General features: G+C 39.4%; 1 protein-coding gene across 3 annotated transcripts in view; it reads right to left on the bottom strand.

Moving 5' to 3' along the window:
* Nucleotides 1-18,431, bottom strand: part of UBE2Q2 (ubiquitin conjugating enzyme E2 Q2) — a 48,856-nt gene that overhangs the window by 10,378 nt on the left and 20,047 nt on the right. For 2 of the 3 annotated variants that reach the window (XM_065688052.1, XM_065688050.1), the window contains 5 exons: nt 16,010-16,114; nt 14,313-14,369; nt 14,022-14,108; nt 12,166-12,306; nt 4,167-4,251 (listed from right to left, as the gene is read on the bottom strand). In XM_065688052.1, the coding sequence (XP_065544124.1) occupies nt 4,167-4,251; nt 12,166-12,306; nt 14,022-14,108; nt 14,313-14,369; nt 16,010-16,114 (475 nt within the window). The remainder of the gene's footprint in view (nt 1-4,166; nt 4,252-12,165; nt 12,307-14,021; nt 14,109-14,312; nt 14,370-16,009; nt 16,115-18,431) is intronic. The other variant, XM_065688051.1, reaches the window with a different exon arrangement.

The following is an 18,431-nucleotide window of genomic DNA, read 5'->3' as shown; positions in this document are numbered from 1 at the left end:
GCAGAAGCACTTCTGAGCAACTATAAGGAAACAAGTTCTTTCAGTTCTAATAGAAAAAAACCCCACATAGAATCCAAATGTTTTTCTGACACATAACCACTTCCCCCACTCCCAGTTCCCCTTGGAACTTTCCACAGCTACAACTCCAACTTGCTTAGTACTCAGTATATTTTACACCCAGTACAGGACCAACACACTTTTAAAGCACTTAACACACAGTCTGAGTATGCAGCATAGCCTGTGTTTATTTCCCAGGTTCTCATCAGTATTGGCACCCCAGGACAGGACACAGGACAGTGCATGGAGGGGAAATCCAGGAAGAGAAGATACTGCGTTGGATGAAGCACCTTCCCTACAGCTGGCCAAAGGCAGCAGAAAGAACTAAAAGAACAGCTGTCCCTGGAAGCCAGCTGGTGATTTTCAGGGGTCTATTTGTTTTAAGCATGTAAAACAATAGTTACACCTTTCACTCGAGGGAAGGATGAAAGGTTATTTGCCATTCTCCTGTATTTTCAAGCTTCCTCTCTGCAGACGCTCACAAGCGGTCCAGGAAGAAACAATAAAACTTTAAACCGTCAGGTAAGGTTTAGAAAACACTATCAGTGATGCCTAAAAGCTTCATCTCTTCCTAGCAGACTATTCATGCACACACTGAACAACTATGATTACACTTGTGACCTGGGCTAATGTTTAACAGCATATCTGTAGCTGACAGAATTATTTGGAAGATGTACGCAATTGAGGAATCAGCACAGGATTTCTGAAGGCTCCACCAGCAACAGACTGCAGCCGCTGCATTCTCTCTGGGTAATTACCGTATTCATGTCTGAAAGTTATTATTCTAGAGTAGAGCATCCTGCAGCTGAAACTTTTAAGCATTAGTATTGGGAGTACAGATGACATTTCAAGTTGTCCAGGCACCTTTATTTCTAAGGCATTCCAAAACCCAGTAAACCAGGTAAAGAAATCATGCTTGTTTCCCTGTACCACAGTGCCACCAACAAGTTCAGGACTGACAAGATGTGCCTTAAAAGAACAGCAAGCTACTTATTCAGCCTTTCAAGCACCTACATTTTGAGCTGACTACTACTTGTATGTACTCATGCACAGCAGCAGCAGCAGGGCTGCTCTTTGCCGTGGTATAGAATCTTATTAACAACCCTGTCCAAAGTTCAGGGGTGGGGTGTTTATAGTCCAGAGGAACTATATACGGAACCAGCTCATATGCTCTCTTCTCAATTTAGGCAGGCAGCCATCCACAGAGGTGATGGAAGTAAAAGCAAGAACACGGAACCATGAAGCCAGCAAAAAATTAAAGATGAAGAGGTGGGAAGAAAAGCAGCTCCTTCTAAAATAGAGGCAATGTCTTACTCATTGCAACTTCAGTACAACTAGAAGTAAAGCCCATACAGTCTTTGGATATAGCACTATATACTTCACTACATATGAGTAACACAGCTGCTAAAAAGATGAACAGAAAACATTTCCGTTAGTATCTCCAAATTATTTGTTCCTCCCTCTTCTTCCTTCTCTCTGTCATGCTCACCCCCCAATTATATTAAAACCCTTGTGAATTCTTCCATGTGAACTAACCTAATCTCCAACTTTATATTTGGAAGTGTGATAATCTCAGTTTGGAGGACTTGCGACTCCTGTTATGAAAACAGGTGAATGAAACTAATTTATTGCAGAATATCTTAACCTGCTAGAGTATTTTTTACTTCTGTTAGCTCATAAGAAAATGAGCTTTCTGTTTGATCTTAATCTTCTTCACTTAGATTTTTCCAGGTAGATAAGCAACTTTCCTGTTGACAGCAAGCTGCCTGTCATCTTTTGCTTGAACAATAGTATTTCAATTAGTAAAGGAGCTTCAGTTCCAAAATGGACACTACTTTGAGTGTACACCCACAGTTGAAGTCCTGGCAGTGTTTTTTAATGCTACTTTTTATTAAAACAGTTTAACAGAAAAGAAAAAAAACTAAAGGACTATTACTACAACTATTACCTGCTTCAGAAGCCCCAGCGTTGTCCTGTTGTCAATCCTGAAAACATGTAACCTCATATACCCTAACAAAAGTGATTCTTACGCAACTGAAGAGCAGCCTTAGATGTTCTGGCTTACATTAGCAAAAACGAAAACAGACTTAAATTACCTTGCAACAGTTACCAGAACCTTTAAGTTTCACAATGGTTCCTTCTGTGTGTTAATAGTAAGAAATTAAATTAAGGGAAAAATGGACCATGGAGCAAGTTCTGAGAAAAAGATCACAGGTAAAAAAAAAAAAAGCCAATTATCTACCATGCCCCTGCTCCCATGGTGGCAGTTATCTAACAACTAAACACAGAACTAGGCTAGAAAAGCAGCAGGTGTGTGCAAAGGAGAGGAGCTGATATTTAAACTCACTCAAGTCCTAAGATTAAATGAAGCCATAAGGAATGGATCTAGCTAAGTTTTATAACCAACAACATCATTTACTGGCAGCATTTAATAAATGTAGCAGTAGGATGCTGTTACAAAGCAGGATTGCAATGGTTTTACAGCATCAACCCCCACTTGACACTTCACTTCATCAGCATTTTTTAGAAAAGGCATCCAGCTGTAGTCTTTTTACATATTCCTAACTCATAAGCTAATAGTAAGTTACTATACTCCTCTTAGTATCTCAACTTCCTTTACACTTTAGCAGGATTTACTTTTCCTCATCAGGGTATGCTTTCCTGCATCAGGAGTTCCATCTTTTGCAACTAGTTAAGACTCGTTATTAATCTAAAGCCAAGAAATGGCATTATTAAGGAACCCAAATCCTCTCCTCAACACACACCTATTATAGGGGCTCTTTAGTGACTCCAGCAGTACCACTATGATTAAGCACCATACAGTCCTTACAGTCAAGTAGACTTGTTATAGCCAATCCTTGTTCTAACCATGAAAATAAACCCTGAAGACCATACATGGGCACTAAAGCATCCCATGTGACTAACATAGATCTATTTCTAGGCTCTTCCTTAGTCCCAGTAATCCATTCTTTGCTGGACAGATGGTGATTAGGGCATACTGGCAAGCACTCAGTTGCAGTAAAGCCTAAAAGAAGTAGGCTAGCATTAGATCAACACTAGGTTACCTAATCAAATTTATACTTCAGACACTGTCCACAGTACTTGAGCACATAAAACCATTACCCTTAAATATGGCAAATCAAAACAGGAGCTTAATGTCTCTTCAACTCTGTCCTTTAAAATGCCACAGCCACCGAGTGAAATTTAAGACCAGTAGAAACAAACTGTGGCAGAAGTTCAGTAACAGACAGAGGATTACAATTTAGACTAATTTTCTAATTGGGCATTCCTTCTGTTCCCATCCTGGTTCCCATACCCAGCTGCAGTGATGGAGTCATCTACACAGCTGACCTACAGGAATACAACTTGCCTGAAATCTGTTTTATCTCTGTTTCTTGTATGGTGACACTCAGACAATTCAATATACTGATTCCTTTTGCCGAGCTGTTTAGGTACAGCCCTTACATGCAGCGAATAGAATAGCCAACCGCTCACCTACCTAATACTAATCAGTGTTTGTTATTCAAACAAACTTAAAAAACAAGCTTGTTTTCAATTACCATTTGTATCCTTATGCCAAGGAATACATAGAGCTCAGGATCAGATTAACACAGTCACAAAATAATAGAAGTAATAGCAATGTAGTTAAAGTATAACAAAACCTGCTGCTGTTGAACACAAATCTCTCCACAGCAAGCATATGCTTGTTGGCAGTACTACCCACTAGTGGTAGTGGTCAAAGCTTTTGCCCTATATACCTGGAGAGCTGAATTTCAGGTAGTTTTGAAATCTCAAAAAGTCCCACAGGCGTAGTCTTGAATTGCTCTTTGTAGTCACCCACCCTGACAGCATTCTTCTCAATGAAGTTTTGCGTTACAAAAAGGAAGAGCATTTTAGGAGGACACGTACCCTCACTTCCTTTCTCTCCACCAATACACTTTTATGTAACAAGACTATATAATGTGTGTATCTATGTATTTTTATATATGTGCACACATATACCTACATACATGTTTATATATACATATGACAACACAATTAGCAGGAAGTATTTGCCAAGAGAATACTTTTAAAGCATATTTTAAGAAGGGAAATCTGAAGCATTTTACCTGTTTTATAACTCTGTGATCTATATATATCCCTGAGTTCTTTCATAAGTCGATCTGAAGCCTGAACTGACCCAGAGACTGCACCCTGAAACAAACAAAAAAGACTGCAAATAAGCGAAAAGTAACATTTACAGCTTTATTTCCATTACAAAGTTACAGTAACTCCAAGATTCTGTACTAGCATCAGGCTGCTGAAAAGTTACATTTTCTAGAGAGCAAGACTACTCAACCCAAACAAGACCCTCTAAAGCAGCACATTAATATATTCTACTACATGGTATAGGTGATATAAATTTTTAATCAAGGTACAATACACATACTTTTCTCAGAAGTAATTTAATCTTTCTAGCATTTTCCTTCCAAGATGGACCCACGGCACATTTCTAATAGGGAAATATTTCCTTTTACCTTCTACTCTTATGCAGTGGAAGGAAAAGAAAGAATAATGCTAAGAACAAGCTTCTGCACATAAGATTTTACTGTTTTCTCAGGAGTGTATTTTTATTTGGTTACAAAATAGGTAGAGGAGTTGGGAAGTATTCACCACAAAGCAGCAGCTTCTGGATGTAGTAGGACTAATTAAAATACTTAGAAAATGCAGAACAAAAGCAATACTATTGTGTGCAGAGTGAAAAAAACCCAGCACCTACACAGAGGAAGCATAAAGTAAGTAAATCTGAAAATACCAAATAATTTCTTGTGGTTTGTCATAGTTCTTCTGGTTTATGCAACCAGGGCATGAATCTCCTCTCTTTTTTCAGAGCTCAGTTCTGTATTACTCAGCATCTCAAAGTGACAAAATAACATACCACTTCTAAACCTGGTATTTTAGCCTGAGATACAGGGTGAAAGAAAAAAAGAAAAAGAAGAAGAAAAAAAGTGACATGCATACAAAATAACTGGCCTCCAAAACCACCAGTTAGTGACAAACTAATGACCACACCAGTTATCAAGTAACTGATGTCTAATTAATATCAACAACTGCTGCACTGGATGTATTCTGCATACATCCCCAATGCTGACAGTTCTGTGACCTGCGTATTAAATTTTGCCTCAATTTTGAGCTTGAAAGCGAGGCCAGAACCTTTCCCTCTTACAACACTGAAGTGCTTATTTAGAATAACATGATCGCCAAAAATACCTTGATTACTCTCTCCAATGCCAACACTAGCAGGACAGATTTTGATACTAAACCTTAGATGCTACATTACTACCTTGTTTGTATATTCCACCCAAAATACCATTTCACACTCAAGATTTTTGGAAAACAGACATGAAAACAAGCAAAAACCCCTACCACCAAACACAGAAGCAGCCCTCACCTAGAGTAAAGTTTGGTTCAGCTTCTCTATATGAAATACTGAATGATTAGATTAGGGGTCTGTTTTTCTACTCCATCTACAAATTGGGAGAGATTTGTTTCTTCAGTTTTCTTTCAGACTCTATGCACATCTATCTACAAACAGATTCTTTTTGGACAGAAGTGTCAGAAGTATTTCTGGAGAAGTCTGATGCAGTAATGACCATTGCTTAATATGTGAAACATCACCCCTGACTGCCTGAAGTCCACAGGGACATTATATATTCTACAAGTTCTTAATTGTAGTATCAAATTATTTCTTAATAAGGATTAAATATCAGTAGTAGTTGCTTGATGCTAAAGCCCCCCCCCCATACTCCTTTGTCTTCTCTGTTCAGTAGCACCATATAATATGCTTAGCTTCATGCTCTAATCTATAGACTATTCTTTTAGGCTACTCATTTTCATATTTCTCTGGATTTAATTATGCAGATTACTGAATTTCCGCTAGTTTTTCTTAACGGACCAGTATGAAGAATGAACTTCATAATTAAATATGCAAACTAAAGGCAACTCCTTTAACCTGTTTAAACAAAAGCTACACAAAGACAGGGCTCCAGAGAAGTCATTTCTCAGTTTACTTAAGTCACTGCCCGTAGAGCACTATCAGACAAAGAAAGAATGTCTCTTCCTTTAACAACAGGTGAATAAAGTTTTATGGGAAAAAGCAGCTTGATTTTTCATACAAGTTATCTGCAAATTACTACTATTTATACTATTTGCAGATTGGCTGGAAAAGGAAGCAGCACACTTAAGTTAACACAACACAGAGTTAAACACCATTCTCTGTATAATGTCTGTGCTTTTTCAGACCTGTACTGTGTTAAGGCTGAGATTCATCAATGTGTTGAATACAGAGGAAACTTCATAGGGAAGCGTTGAGATTTCGGCTTTCTTCTGTGCAGGCTGTGCAATATCCTTGCCTCATCTGCTGCATTCCTTACTGAAGGAACTGGTTTAAGTATTTCACAGAATATCAGCCGCTAAATACAGGCAATTTAAAACCAACTTGGACTCTCAAAGACATGCTCCAGAAAACTCGTTTCCTCATTGCACCTTTATTCCTATCAAATTAAGCTACTGAATTTCTGCACATACAGTTAGAAGCTCACCTTTGCATATGAAAATTTAAGGATCTTCTCTACTGTAGTAATTTAAAACCCCAGACCTAAAACACCCACATACTCCTGTACACCATTTTAACTAATGAGAAACTTAAGTGGTGCTTAAAAACAAAGGTTAATTTCAGTGTGTGCAAGCTGGACTCAGTAGATTTAGCCTATAACAGTATTTTGCACCCTTTTAACAGTATTTTGCACCCTTTTTTCCTAAGAGTTTCTGGTTGGGGTGCCCACTCCTCCAGCAGTATTACAGGTAGTTAGACTCACTACTCTGATGAACTGATAGAGTGCAGACCAGTAATCTATGATCAAGAGAATGAGGCTAGCAAGCTTAACCTAACAAGTTTAGCACAGGAGCTTACTTTATGTGCTCTTAAATACCCTTGGACAAAGCTGTACAGATTAACTCCTATACCTGATAGTAACCTTAATACCAAACACCACTGCTTTGAAACATGAACTCTCCATTCTCATGTCACTTCTGTTTTTACAACTACTGTTAAAGTACAGTTTTAGAAGACAGTACTACTTGCATCACACCATTGTGTGATACAGTTGAGCACTGAGTTCCGTTTTGACTATACTAGCACTAAAATTAAAACTTTAACTTTCAGTAACTCGCTATATGCAAGGTATAACTTTGAAGACTGAATTCAGATATAGATAATGGAGTATCCTTCCAGAAAAGTGGAACTTACCACTCCAAGGGAGATAAAGCTCCCATTTCTCCACTTGAGAGATCAAGATTAAAATCACAACTGCCTTAGAAATAACTGGTCAACCACAGGATCTGACAGGTACCTGGGCTTCATTCCAAGTGCAGAAAGGCATAGCCATTTGATCTGTAAACTGAAGAAGTTAACGGAGCTGCTAGAGAAGCCCCAGGTGACTTCCTTCTGGTTAAGTAAACGGGTACAAGAAGTCTCACTTGATCATCCTCTCCTGTACAAGCATACTTGTGGTTCTTCCACTACAATGACAAGATAAGCTGGAGAGATCCCTGCTATAGGAGGTAAACATCTATGCAGACAACATGCCAGCTGCTGAGAGTTGCAAGTACCTAAAACACCTGGTGCAGGAATTCCCAGAGCCAAAACTGTTGGACACGAAAACTATTCATCAGATGCATCACTACAAGCTTGTCCTTGTTCGCCAAGGACATGCTTCTGCCACTGCAAGGAACATGAAACTTGGATGCGGGTCAGTATAGGCATTATATTTTTCAGAACTGTTTCTACCCTTAATTAGTATTTTATTGCAAACACGTGCATTTGCGTAAAATACTTTACAGAACAGTTAAGCAGCTTCTAAGACAACTGGGACTTCAGAACAGTGCTTCTGCAGGTCAGTAGGGCACACCTAACTGCAGCACAGCAATGCCACTGCCCTAGCTGTCTACTGCACTAAATCTTCAGAGATAGGAGGTTTTGCAGCCTCAGCTTTTCTCCTTTGGACCTTTTCTTTTCCTTTTCCATCTCTCAAAAGAGAGCCAGTCTGCTCCTTAAACTGAGTTGCAGGAGGTGCAGTTCACTGCAGTTTTAAATCCAAAGACTGAATTGCCTTTTTTCTGTCTGCTCTGAAAAATAGTCATGCATCGGAACAGTGAATTGCCTCACTCACAATACATTTCAGATAGCTCAGCCACATGACCAAAAATTACCTGTTAAAACAAAACAAAAAAAATGGAGTCTCCCCCAAGATAAGAAAGGAAAACCTAAAGTGACCCCAAAAGAGCTAAAGAATACAAGTTTGCTTTATTGCCACTGACATTCCTTACTATTTGTGCAGAAGTACATTCATTCCTAGAAGGTAGATTCATACTTGAAGGATTAGAATGAAAATGGAAATGACACCTCAGACCTCATAAAATCTGAAGATGAAAGTGGAGACATTTGAGACTTTTAGAGAAAAGTACATAAACTCCTCGGTAGGAAATGGAAAAAGACAATAGCATGATCCAAATAAAAGAAGCAGTAATCTCTAAAATGACTGTGGGGAGAGACCTCTGAAAAGCAAGCAGCAGCAAGTTGTTAAATATTTCAAGTTAATGATTCCAGTTCAAAGACCTTTCTTTTTCCTACTCCCAGTACACAAGTGGTTCTTTAAAGTTATTACGACGTTAAGAGAAGGATTAATGCTTTCTCCAAGTTACATACTGCACCACAAGGAAAATATATTTCCTGATGCCAGAAAAGATTCCAGATACTGCCAAAGAGGAAAACTCACCTACAAAATTAGTAGATGCATATTCTTAACTACTGTAACACACACAAACCCTCAAAATTCCTATGACAAAAGTCCTGAGCAGTAGAAAAATGTCTTTAACCTGTCAGGAATGCGAGAGAACAGGACTGCATGCACTCCTTTCCTGTAACTTCAATCTGCATTCCAGCCAAGGGGAGAGAGGATCTGGACCCATGGATTTGGGCCAAAGAACATGTAGAGAAACCGAGAAGTCTTCCGGTTGCACTGGGCAGCAGTCAAAGGGCTAGGGTTCATGCTCCCTCTTCCAACATCAAGTGTACAAATGACAGAGGTGTGGTTTACTTCCCTCTGCTGAGGAAACAAAGTATACCCAAAGAGCTGTGTAGTCTGCGTGAAAACCAGACTACATCTAGCCACTACATTTACATTTGTGGAACTCACACTGCCCTTTAAGAAAACCCACTGTGAAGGACTGTACAGATGTAAGTTTTGCTCTGTTAGGATACTTTCTTAGAGCACCTTTAAAGGTTCTATTCAAAGTCCTGTGCTTTGGCAGCATAAAGGGGCATTTAAGTGCTACTAGGTTAGCTCTTTCCTAGGTCAGTAGTGCAGCTCCGGCTTTCAGTTCTCAAGCACTTAGAAGTAAACCCTCACAAGTCCTTTGAGAAATTCCTTAAGCAGTGCAGCTATTTCTGGTGACCCACAAAACTGCCACAGTTCCTCAGCAGCAGTTGAATACCCTGTTCCCTGTACTCAGCTGACCTTGTTTATCCACCAGCACCAACTAGAGTGTCTTGGCATGAGAAACAGCTATTATGTAAGTTGAATCTGCTGTTGTCAAACAGAAAACCACCAGTGTTCATTTCAGCTCCACTAGATGTGGAGGGGGAAAAGCAAAAGGAAAGGCAGTACTTGCCAAATGGGGAAAAAAACACATAGCAAAAGGAAATCGGCAGGTTTAGGGGGCTATCCACACCAAGCAAAAACACCAAAACTACAGAAACCCTTTCCCAGTTCTGCCAGTCCTAGACAATGGTAACCCGTGTCTTTCAGGCTGCAAGAGGATTTATTTGCTTTGACAATTAAGCAGTTGTTACCATGAGGTCTGAGTTATAAGCACAGAAATATACAGAATCCTAATAGGCATCTTCTGAAACTGTGAACATTAACATTTAGACAAAGCCAGTAAGTGATAAATGTCTGTTTTAAGACTTGACTATACAGCAAATGCAGTTTGGCACCTCATGTTTACCTGGTTTTAAGTACTGAAATGCTGACCAAGTTTGGGTTTAATTTGGTTTTGTGGGTTTTCTTTTTTCACTGCGTTGATTTAGGGTTTATTTCTTTTGAAGGTGATCATTACTGTACACTTTCCTTCAGACAACCTGGTAGGAAACTACTGAATTCTGAAAGAGATCTCCTCTAGCAAGCTATTTCATACTGCCTGTTTTAGCAGAACATAAGTACAAGGCATTTTTGAGAGGTTTGCACTTAAGTCATACCTGAACAGCACTAGGACAGTAGCCGAAGAACTTTGATCGAAGGATTTCTATTTTATTTCCTTTGTAAAGCAGATGGCTACAGACTAAAACCCTTCTCCATGTTAAAGTGTCAATAACGAAAAGGAAAAAGTTGGTTTTCTCCTGAACAAGAGTTATTTCGGGCCAGTAATTCATTGCAACAAATAGTCAAGACCCTGCTAACTAAATTCTTGTGATAACCAGATCTCTCAGGAGCATGTCCAGTATTACAAGACTGGCTCAACTAGCACTAAGCACTTGCAATGTATAGAGCTCCCACTACAAATCAAAAGAAGTTAACAACAGCAATCCTCTTGAATCTAACAATTTTTAAGTGCAATTTAGGCTTTTTAGAGAATAGTTGCTAAAAAAAAAACCAACAAAAAACAACATCCCCCCAATCAAATGTAAGAACTAGGAAAAGCTGGCTCCTTGGTCAAAAATCTAGATCTTTCCTACATACCAATCCTGAACCTTATTCCTTCCCTAATTAGTTGCAGTTTCCTCCTCTGTACCTAACTGCTGCTCACATCTTCAACTATTAGTTGAATGAGAAATAGCTCATCTTGTGTCTGGACATGATCTGCACATCTTCAGACTTGCCAAGCAGCATGTAACAACTTACGAAGGTCACATGGTAGAAGGCAGCAGTTCAGGCACTTTCTTTCTGTACAGGCGACTTATGAAAATCACAGACCCCCTACCTTGGCCTGAAACTGGTCATGACCAGAAGTGTTGAGATTTCAGCATTATACATGTGAAGCGTCTGTGAAACCACATGGATTTCTTTGGAAGCCAGGCTTAATAAAATTCAGGTTGTATGACATCATCATTCCCTCCTACATGCACCTTTGAGAAGTAAAAGCTTCTTTGGAACTTGGCACTTGTAACAAAACACAGCTAAGCTTCTAGAGAGCAAACAGGTTTTTTTTACAACTACCTGCTAGGAGGATAACTCAGAAAACTGTGATGATAAAGCTACAGAGGTGCTGAAGGCCCCTGGCTTTATGTCTGGCAAAAAAAAAAAACCAAAACCATCCTTCAATAATTTCCATGTGGCATAGATATTACTGAAAACAAAACTCATGCATAAAATGGATTTAAAGCACAAACTCTTGGGTTTAACTAACTACACTAAGTCACCAATGACTTTCAATGCAATCAATTTTATTTATGGCTTTGTTACTTTACTAAGGGCTCAGCAACAAAAGTCATGCTTACATCCTAGATGCTGTCTGCTGTTTCTGCAAGAAGGACTACTGTTGACAACAAAGGCATTGAGCAAAGAGAAAAGGACAGTCAAATAGTCAACTCTGGAAATCAGACAGGCAGTTAAACATTGTTAACAAGTGTGAAACCTGGATTTACACGTAGGCGTTGACTCTGGGGAAAAGCTAGAAGATGCTTCCTCATCCAAAATGCCAAGAATAACTTAACCCAGTTTGACAAAATAAATTAAGATAGCATTCTCCTAGGCTGAATGAGAGTGCTTTGAGGTAGCTTTTGTGCCTCTGTGGGATCTGGATTGACAACTAACTTCCTGCGCCAAAGATTTTGATGAAAGATGAGTCCATTTACTAAATGACCTTGGAATCTTAGCTGGCCTATTCAAACTTCTCCAAAAAGAGCTATTTAGGTCCCATAACTTGAGACATTTGTCCTATTTATGCTGGAAGTCAGCTACAGGTTAATGTATGTCTTGGTGCATAGCAATAGGCTTTATTTGCTGAAAACCATTCCTATTTCAAAGCTAGCAATATTGCAAGGAAAAGCCATAAAAATCAGTAACTCACATTTAAGTGATCTTGCCTTTGATTTTTTCTGATTTTTTCTAAGATTGCAAGGTTCTCTTTTTCAATGCCTTCATCCTCAGATTTCTTCCCATCAACTGGCTCCTCCTCCTTCATATCGTAATGATCCAGATCTTCAATGTCCTACAGCGTACAGAATAAAGGAAAACTTGTTGTAAATAGCTTAACTATGCTTTTTGTTCAATGAAGCTCTCCCAGGGGCATTTGGGGATACAGTCACATACTGCACAGCACTATTCCATCAGTGACTGTTGGATGCCATTTCTATTTTGCACTAACTTCCCTCTCCCAGCCAACGTTATTCATTGGAAGTGTAGGGAGCCTTCACAATACAACTGAGACTCAAATTCACAACATGCTTCTGGTCACTGAAACAAGCACAATAAAACCTCTGCAAGAGGCTAAGAATACAGTGAATTAGCCCATTAATGTAGGTAGAAAATAGGAAGGCATTTTGAACAGGGCTTGAGAATCCAGAAGTAGCCAAAGCCAGAGTGTCTCCAAAGTGTTTCTAAAAGCAGACTCTTTTTTCCATTAAAATCCTAGCTATATCACACTGCTGGTCAACAATGATTAATGTACCTGGCAGGCCTAGAGCAACCCCTCAAGAAAGTTAAATATTAGAAAGCTACATGTACTTCATACAAGGTGAATTTTGGCTGAAAATTAGATGCAGCAAGACAAACTCATGCAGTCAAGTATTCTGATTATAGAATCATAGAATAGTTATACAAGCTAACACTACAGTTCTGAGCTCTAGACTAAGACTCAGAAAAATCTTCCATTCTGCATTCTGAGATGGGGTTATCCTGTTGCAGAGGAGTACTCAAGACAACTGTCTCTAAGGTGACTCAAGTGCTATTTGTGGAGAGGAGGGGAAGGATGTAAATACCTTGAGATGAAAAATGAAGCACCACAGCAATCACACCAGCAACCTCTGAGTACACAACTATCAGATCTGCTCCAATACGCAGTGCTCCACCACACCTGTGGCTACTCTTTATGCACCGTCTGTTCGCATGGCAGGAAAACCTGGCCATAAATGCAAACTCAAGGATGTCTTATGTATTAAGAAACACACCTATGTGGTTCCTATGATAACACTGCAACAGATTTACACTGAGTATTCTTTAAAATGCTCATGTTTCTCAAAATTATGACAACAGCTCTATAAACTGTAAAAAGCCTTTCCGGTTAGAAACTGGACTACATTACAAGTTGAAGATACGATTGCCACACACAGTGCCACCTGACAGTGTATAAATAATGACAGACAGGACAGTGAACATACTACCTTTAAAGAAACTCTGGCTCCAATACATGAGATCTGGATCAGGCTAAACATGGTGTAAGACAGGCTGCTTCAAATTAATTCCAGAACACAGGTAACATTTAGATCTTTTCTAAAGGAAGACCTTTTATTCAGAAAATTAGTTGTTCATTCTTACTACACACCTTCATTGAAAGCCTAAATGTGAAGCAGTCAGAACAGTTCTCCTATAATAAGGTTATTTATTACAGTGGTTTAAAAAGCAAGCATCCTGGAGCTATGCTAACATGTAGAAGTAATTCAAAGGGGTGGTTCTCACACAGTAAAAAGCTCATTAAAGGGAACACTGTGTTGTCAGTGACATAAGCCCCTTAAAAGTTTAGTGTGGCTGTTTCTGATGTCCTTCTATTTCCTTCAAAGTATTCTAGTTAAAAACTAGCTCACCTGTTTCATGAATCAGCAAACTGATCTACTCTTAGCCAGTCTGCTTCAATCTGGGAGGCACTTTCAATTGTACTGGAGCCAGTTCATATGCTGCTTGAAATAGGAGTTAACAGTGCAAACTTACTGATTTGGCACACAAGGTTATGTATTGTTTGACTAAAGCACAAACAGATGTCCAATTCTCTGTATCCAAGTACCTCACAGCTGAGATCTAGGTTTAAGAAGAAAATTTCACTAGGTTTGTGGTGGAAGTGAAAGCCGACATTAAGGTAAACATCCTAATTTTTCAATATCTTCTGTGTTGAACTCTAGGAAGATTACATGTTACAGTTTGGCTTAACAAACAGGCAGCCACTGCAGAGCAACATGCCAGAATTCTACTAGATTAGGACAACAATCTCATATATACACATACTTCACCCATGTCTTCTTCCTCCTCCTCCTCTGATGTAACTTCTTCTGTTGTTCCATTCTGTAATACAATAATGAGGTTTCTGCATAAATTGTGCATATGCTCTTTCCTTTCAAGAAGTCTCCTATCAAAGAGGAGGCACTGTACACACAAGTTACACTTAGCAAGGTCTGCAAAGGACTGAAGTTTAATGTGAAAAATACACAAAGATGCTTCCCTGGAGTATAACAGTGAAAAGATTTCTTGCATGAAGCAAAGGTAAACAGAATGTCACAAGGAATTGCATGTTAAGGTCTAAGAGGAAACTTCGTATTCAGACAAGGATATCCTGTTCTGAGCCAGTGACAAATAGAGTAAGCAAATGAAGCAGGTTATAACTCATGATCTACAAAATCAGGTCACAGCTCTACATGGTAGACCACTAAAAATCAAAACACCAATGAACTTTAGACCCCTAACACTTAATGGAATTCTGTCTCCCTACCTAGAACTCCTATGTAACAACGACTATCATCTTATAGCCATTGTTCCTACAATGTTTGACTAAGTACCAAAGCAATACGTTGAGTTCATTTTTCACGGCTTTCCATTTCAGGATGCCACTTCAAGTTCAGGAAGTCTGAGCTGCAGGAATTCTCAGAACCATTCATTTTGATATGCTTATCCTCTGCTTACTCATCCTTTGGCAAAGAAGAAATCTCACTGCTGTAAACAATGCAGAGGACTAGAGGGATCTTTGGTTTGATTTACTAAGGTGACTTTTATTTAACTTGCAAATTATCTGACTTTCCTAGCTAAGAAACCTGCCAGGAGTTTGGTTTTGATGTTCAGAGCATAAGCAAGACTCTCCAAGGAAGCTACTTCCTAACGTTACAGGCCTATTGCCTTACAGTTGCACTGCTCTGTGGGTGGCTCAGGGAAAAGTCCCATAAGATTACAATTTGGCACGTGACCAAAATTAAGCAAGTTATTTGTCATTACTATAGTACTGTCACCACAGGAAAAACATCTGTTACACTACATGAGTTTTGAGAAATCATGTCATCCTATCATGTATAAGCAAACCAAAATACTATAAACTTACTAAAAATACAAAAAGGAATAGAAACTGTCGGTTACAATGTCTGGTTTCAGAACAAAACAAAACATTTTACTTAACTAAAACATTTCACAGCCCTTCACAACTCTTAATTTGTCAAGTGCACAAAAAGTGAACAAGGCACCTCAGATACTCCCTGCCCAAAGTAGCATGGTCTTGATAACCCATGTCTCTGCAAGGGATTGAAGAGGAAGGAAAACATCAATAGCTCATCCAAGTGCACACTGAAAACCACACACCCTTCAAGAAAAAGTAAACAGTGTTTAATCACATTTACATCTTGGAAAAAATTTGGGAAGCATCAGGAATGCACAGTGACTGGCTTGAGCAGTATTTATGAGGGAATTAAACTGACAGCACTGGTATCACATACACACCTTCCCATCATACAGAAACTGCAAAGTAAATTGTGTAATATTATCACACCATTATTAAATCGATTTGCAAACAACATTCAGATTGGGGACACCATAAAGCAACAGCGCTTCCTATCTCAGTTCTAGCTTACAAAAGGTTTAATCATTCCCACCATCTTGTTTCTTGGAATTGAAAAAGTCCTCCTTCACTGCAATAAGGAGGTGCCCATAGCTTTTTGATTTACCTGTCCTGCTGGTAATGGCTGATCTAACATCTCAACATCTGGATGCTGAGGAAGATTATATAGTCTGCAGAGGTCACATATTAATCGCTTCAACTGCTGAAGAAGCTATAAAAAAGAAAATATGGAAACATTTATTAAAACCAAAGCACAAACCAATACATTTTGAATTTTCTTCACACGCTGGCACTGAACTTTCAGTGTACAGCATTAAAATCGGTATGCACTGGAATAGAGTTCTAAGACCCCACTTTTTCTCTGTAGTCATTGTAATAAAATCCCCAGAATGGGAAACCAAGGACATGGCAAGTTAAAGATGGCTCCCATTCATCTCCTCATGTCAACTGAAAAAAGCCATGAGCAAAAGAATAACCTGCTCTAGCAGCATCATCCATTCCAGGCATAGGTGTCTCAGCCACAAATCACTAGAGATTAATCAAATGGTCAAATTCCTTGAGACAAGATGGTCCATTCCAGTCTCCTAGGTTAAAGAACCATGTCTTCAAAAAACCAAAGAGGAACAGTCTGATTTTCCACATCCTGAATCCTTTTACAGCACACTCCAGTGAAGCACTAGAAGCAAGACAAACATTGTACAAGGCATAGAAACCAGCCAACTTTCGGCTAGAGCCCAAGCAGTCTGCTTGCCCTGCTTGCTGCATCCTGTATCAGGTTGAGGCACAATCTGTTACTACCACTGGTTTTTGTTTCCAACTTTCAGCGTTACATTGACTGTGTTCTGTTAACTGCAAAATATGGAACATCTTTCCTTCACTCTAGCGCTATCCAGAACATCAATTAGCTCTGCAGAAATAAAGAAACAAAGTTTGCTTCTCAATCACCACGTTAATGAAGTGGATTTCCATAGCTGTTAACTTTCTCCAGGCAGCCTCAGATTCCCAATTAAGGCCAAGACCATAAAACATCCCATTTCCTAACTTCCATGGTTATCTCTTTGCATGGTTAAATCAGAAAAACAAAGGAAGAGCTGTGGAATACATCTGCAAGATGGTCAATGCCTTACTATTTGCAGAATAATAGCCTAGGTGAAGCTTGCAAAAATTACCCATCCATTTATGGACTTCTCTTCCAGATACTAAAGGGAGGGAGAGTTTGTACACTGCCACTTGTAGGCCTGCCCTTCAGCACTACTAGTAGTTACACGCAGAGCTGCAACCCCCATTCCATAAAGGAAGGAGACTCGGGCAATGTGGCTTCACCCAGGGCTCAGTACAGATTATATCATCCTGGAACAACAATGCTCCTACAATACTCTTTAGTGTTTGCATACTCTGTTTCTTAACATATACAATAAATGAAGGTATCCAAGAAAAATCTAGTCACTCCAAAATATTTTACACCTAAATCTTGCTATCGCCAAGTCTAAATGCTCTCATGTTACCCTACTGCAAGTGAAAATTCAGCCCGTCCAGGGTTAAGAACTCCTTTCTAAGCAGTGACAAGCAGATGTTGCCTTCATGCTACCTGAAAGCTTCAATGCTTTTCCCTTCTCCAGCAGAATTCAACACTGCTGTTTAATAAGAATGTTACATATTCAGAGGCCACAAACTGACACACAAGCCTGCATTACAAGAATTATGACCTTCTCTCCATCATACCACATTTGATGTTTCTGCGTCATTCCTGACAGCCATCCTTCACGCAAAAATAAAGCAGGTGACACCAAAAGAACTGGTGTATCAGCAACATATTTCTTCTGAATATACTCGAGATGTGATAGTTTTATGTTGCCAGAAGCTTTCCATAACAATCACGTTTTTCGCCAGTGTCAAGACTCTACACCTGTTTGAAACTTCCAGGGTTTCAGGAAATCTTTTAGCAGGCAGAAAGCAGCTTAACCAAAAAGTTTGGTGGTAGATAGAATCACAGATCTTAGAACTACTATTCTCAATATGGGTAAAATGCTTAAAGATGCACTGCTGCACACACTGTTGTGAACATTTTTCCTGCATAAAAAACACTGCATCATGGAGAACTGGAGAATCAACTACAAAATTTCAGGAACTGTCATCTTCTTGCACGGAACTATGTAAATTAGGCAGGCCATTCATTTGTTCACCTCTGCTGCGAGGTGTACCAAAGAAATCTAAACAGCTGGGGAAAGAACAGCCCCAATGGCATTGGGCTGGCCCAAAGCTTAGAAAAGTAGATGAACACAATATCAGGTGCATCTCTACAGAAAGAGACAGGAAGGGCTGAGAAGAGAGTGAAGCACTGCTTCCTGCTCTACTTCCTCCACTCCCCATGCCCTCCATGAGAAATCACCTGAATTGCAAGGCAGGAGGACCCCTTGCAGCCAGGACCTAACACATTGTAAGTTCCTCTCACTTCTTTCTGAGCACAGCACCACTGTGAGGTACATGAGCACTCTCAAAGCAACAGAACTGCTGGCACAGCCTGCACC

Source organism: Lathamus discolor, chromosome 8 (assembly GCF_037157495.1).
Source record: "Lathamus discolor isolate bLatDis1 chromosome 8, bLatDis1.hap1, whole genome shotgun sequence".
Taxonomy (NCBI): domain Eukaryota; kingdom Metazoa; phylum Chordata; class Aves; order Psittaciformes; family Psittacidae; genus Lathamus; species Lathamus discolor.
Note: the sequence above shows the minus strand (reverse complement) of the source record. Positions and strands in the feature narration are given on the sequence as shown.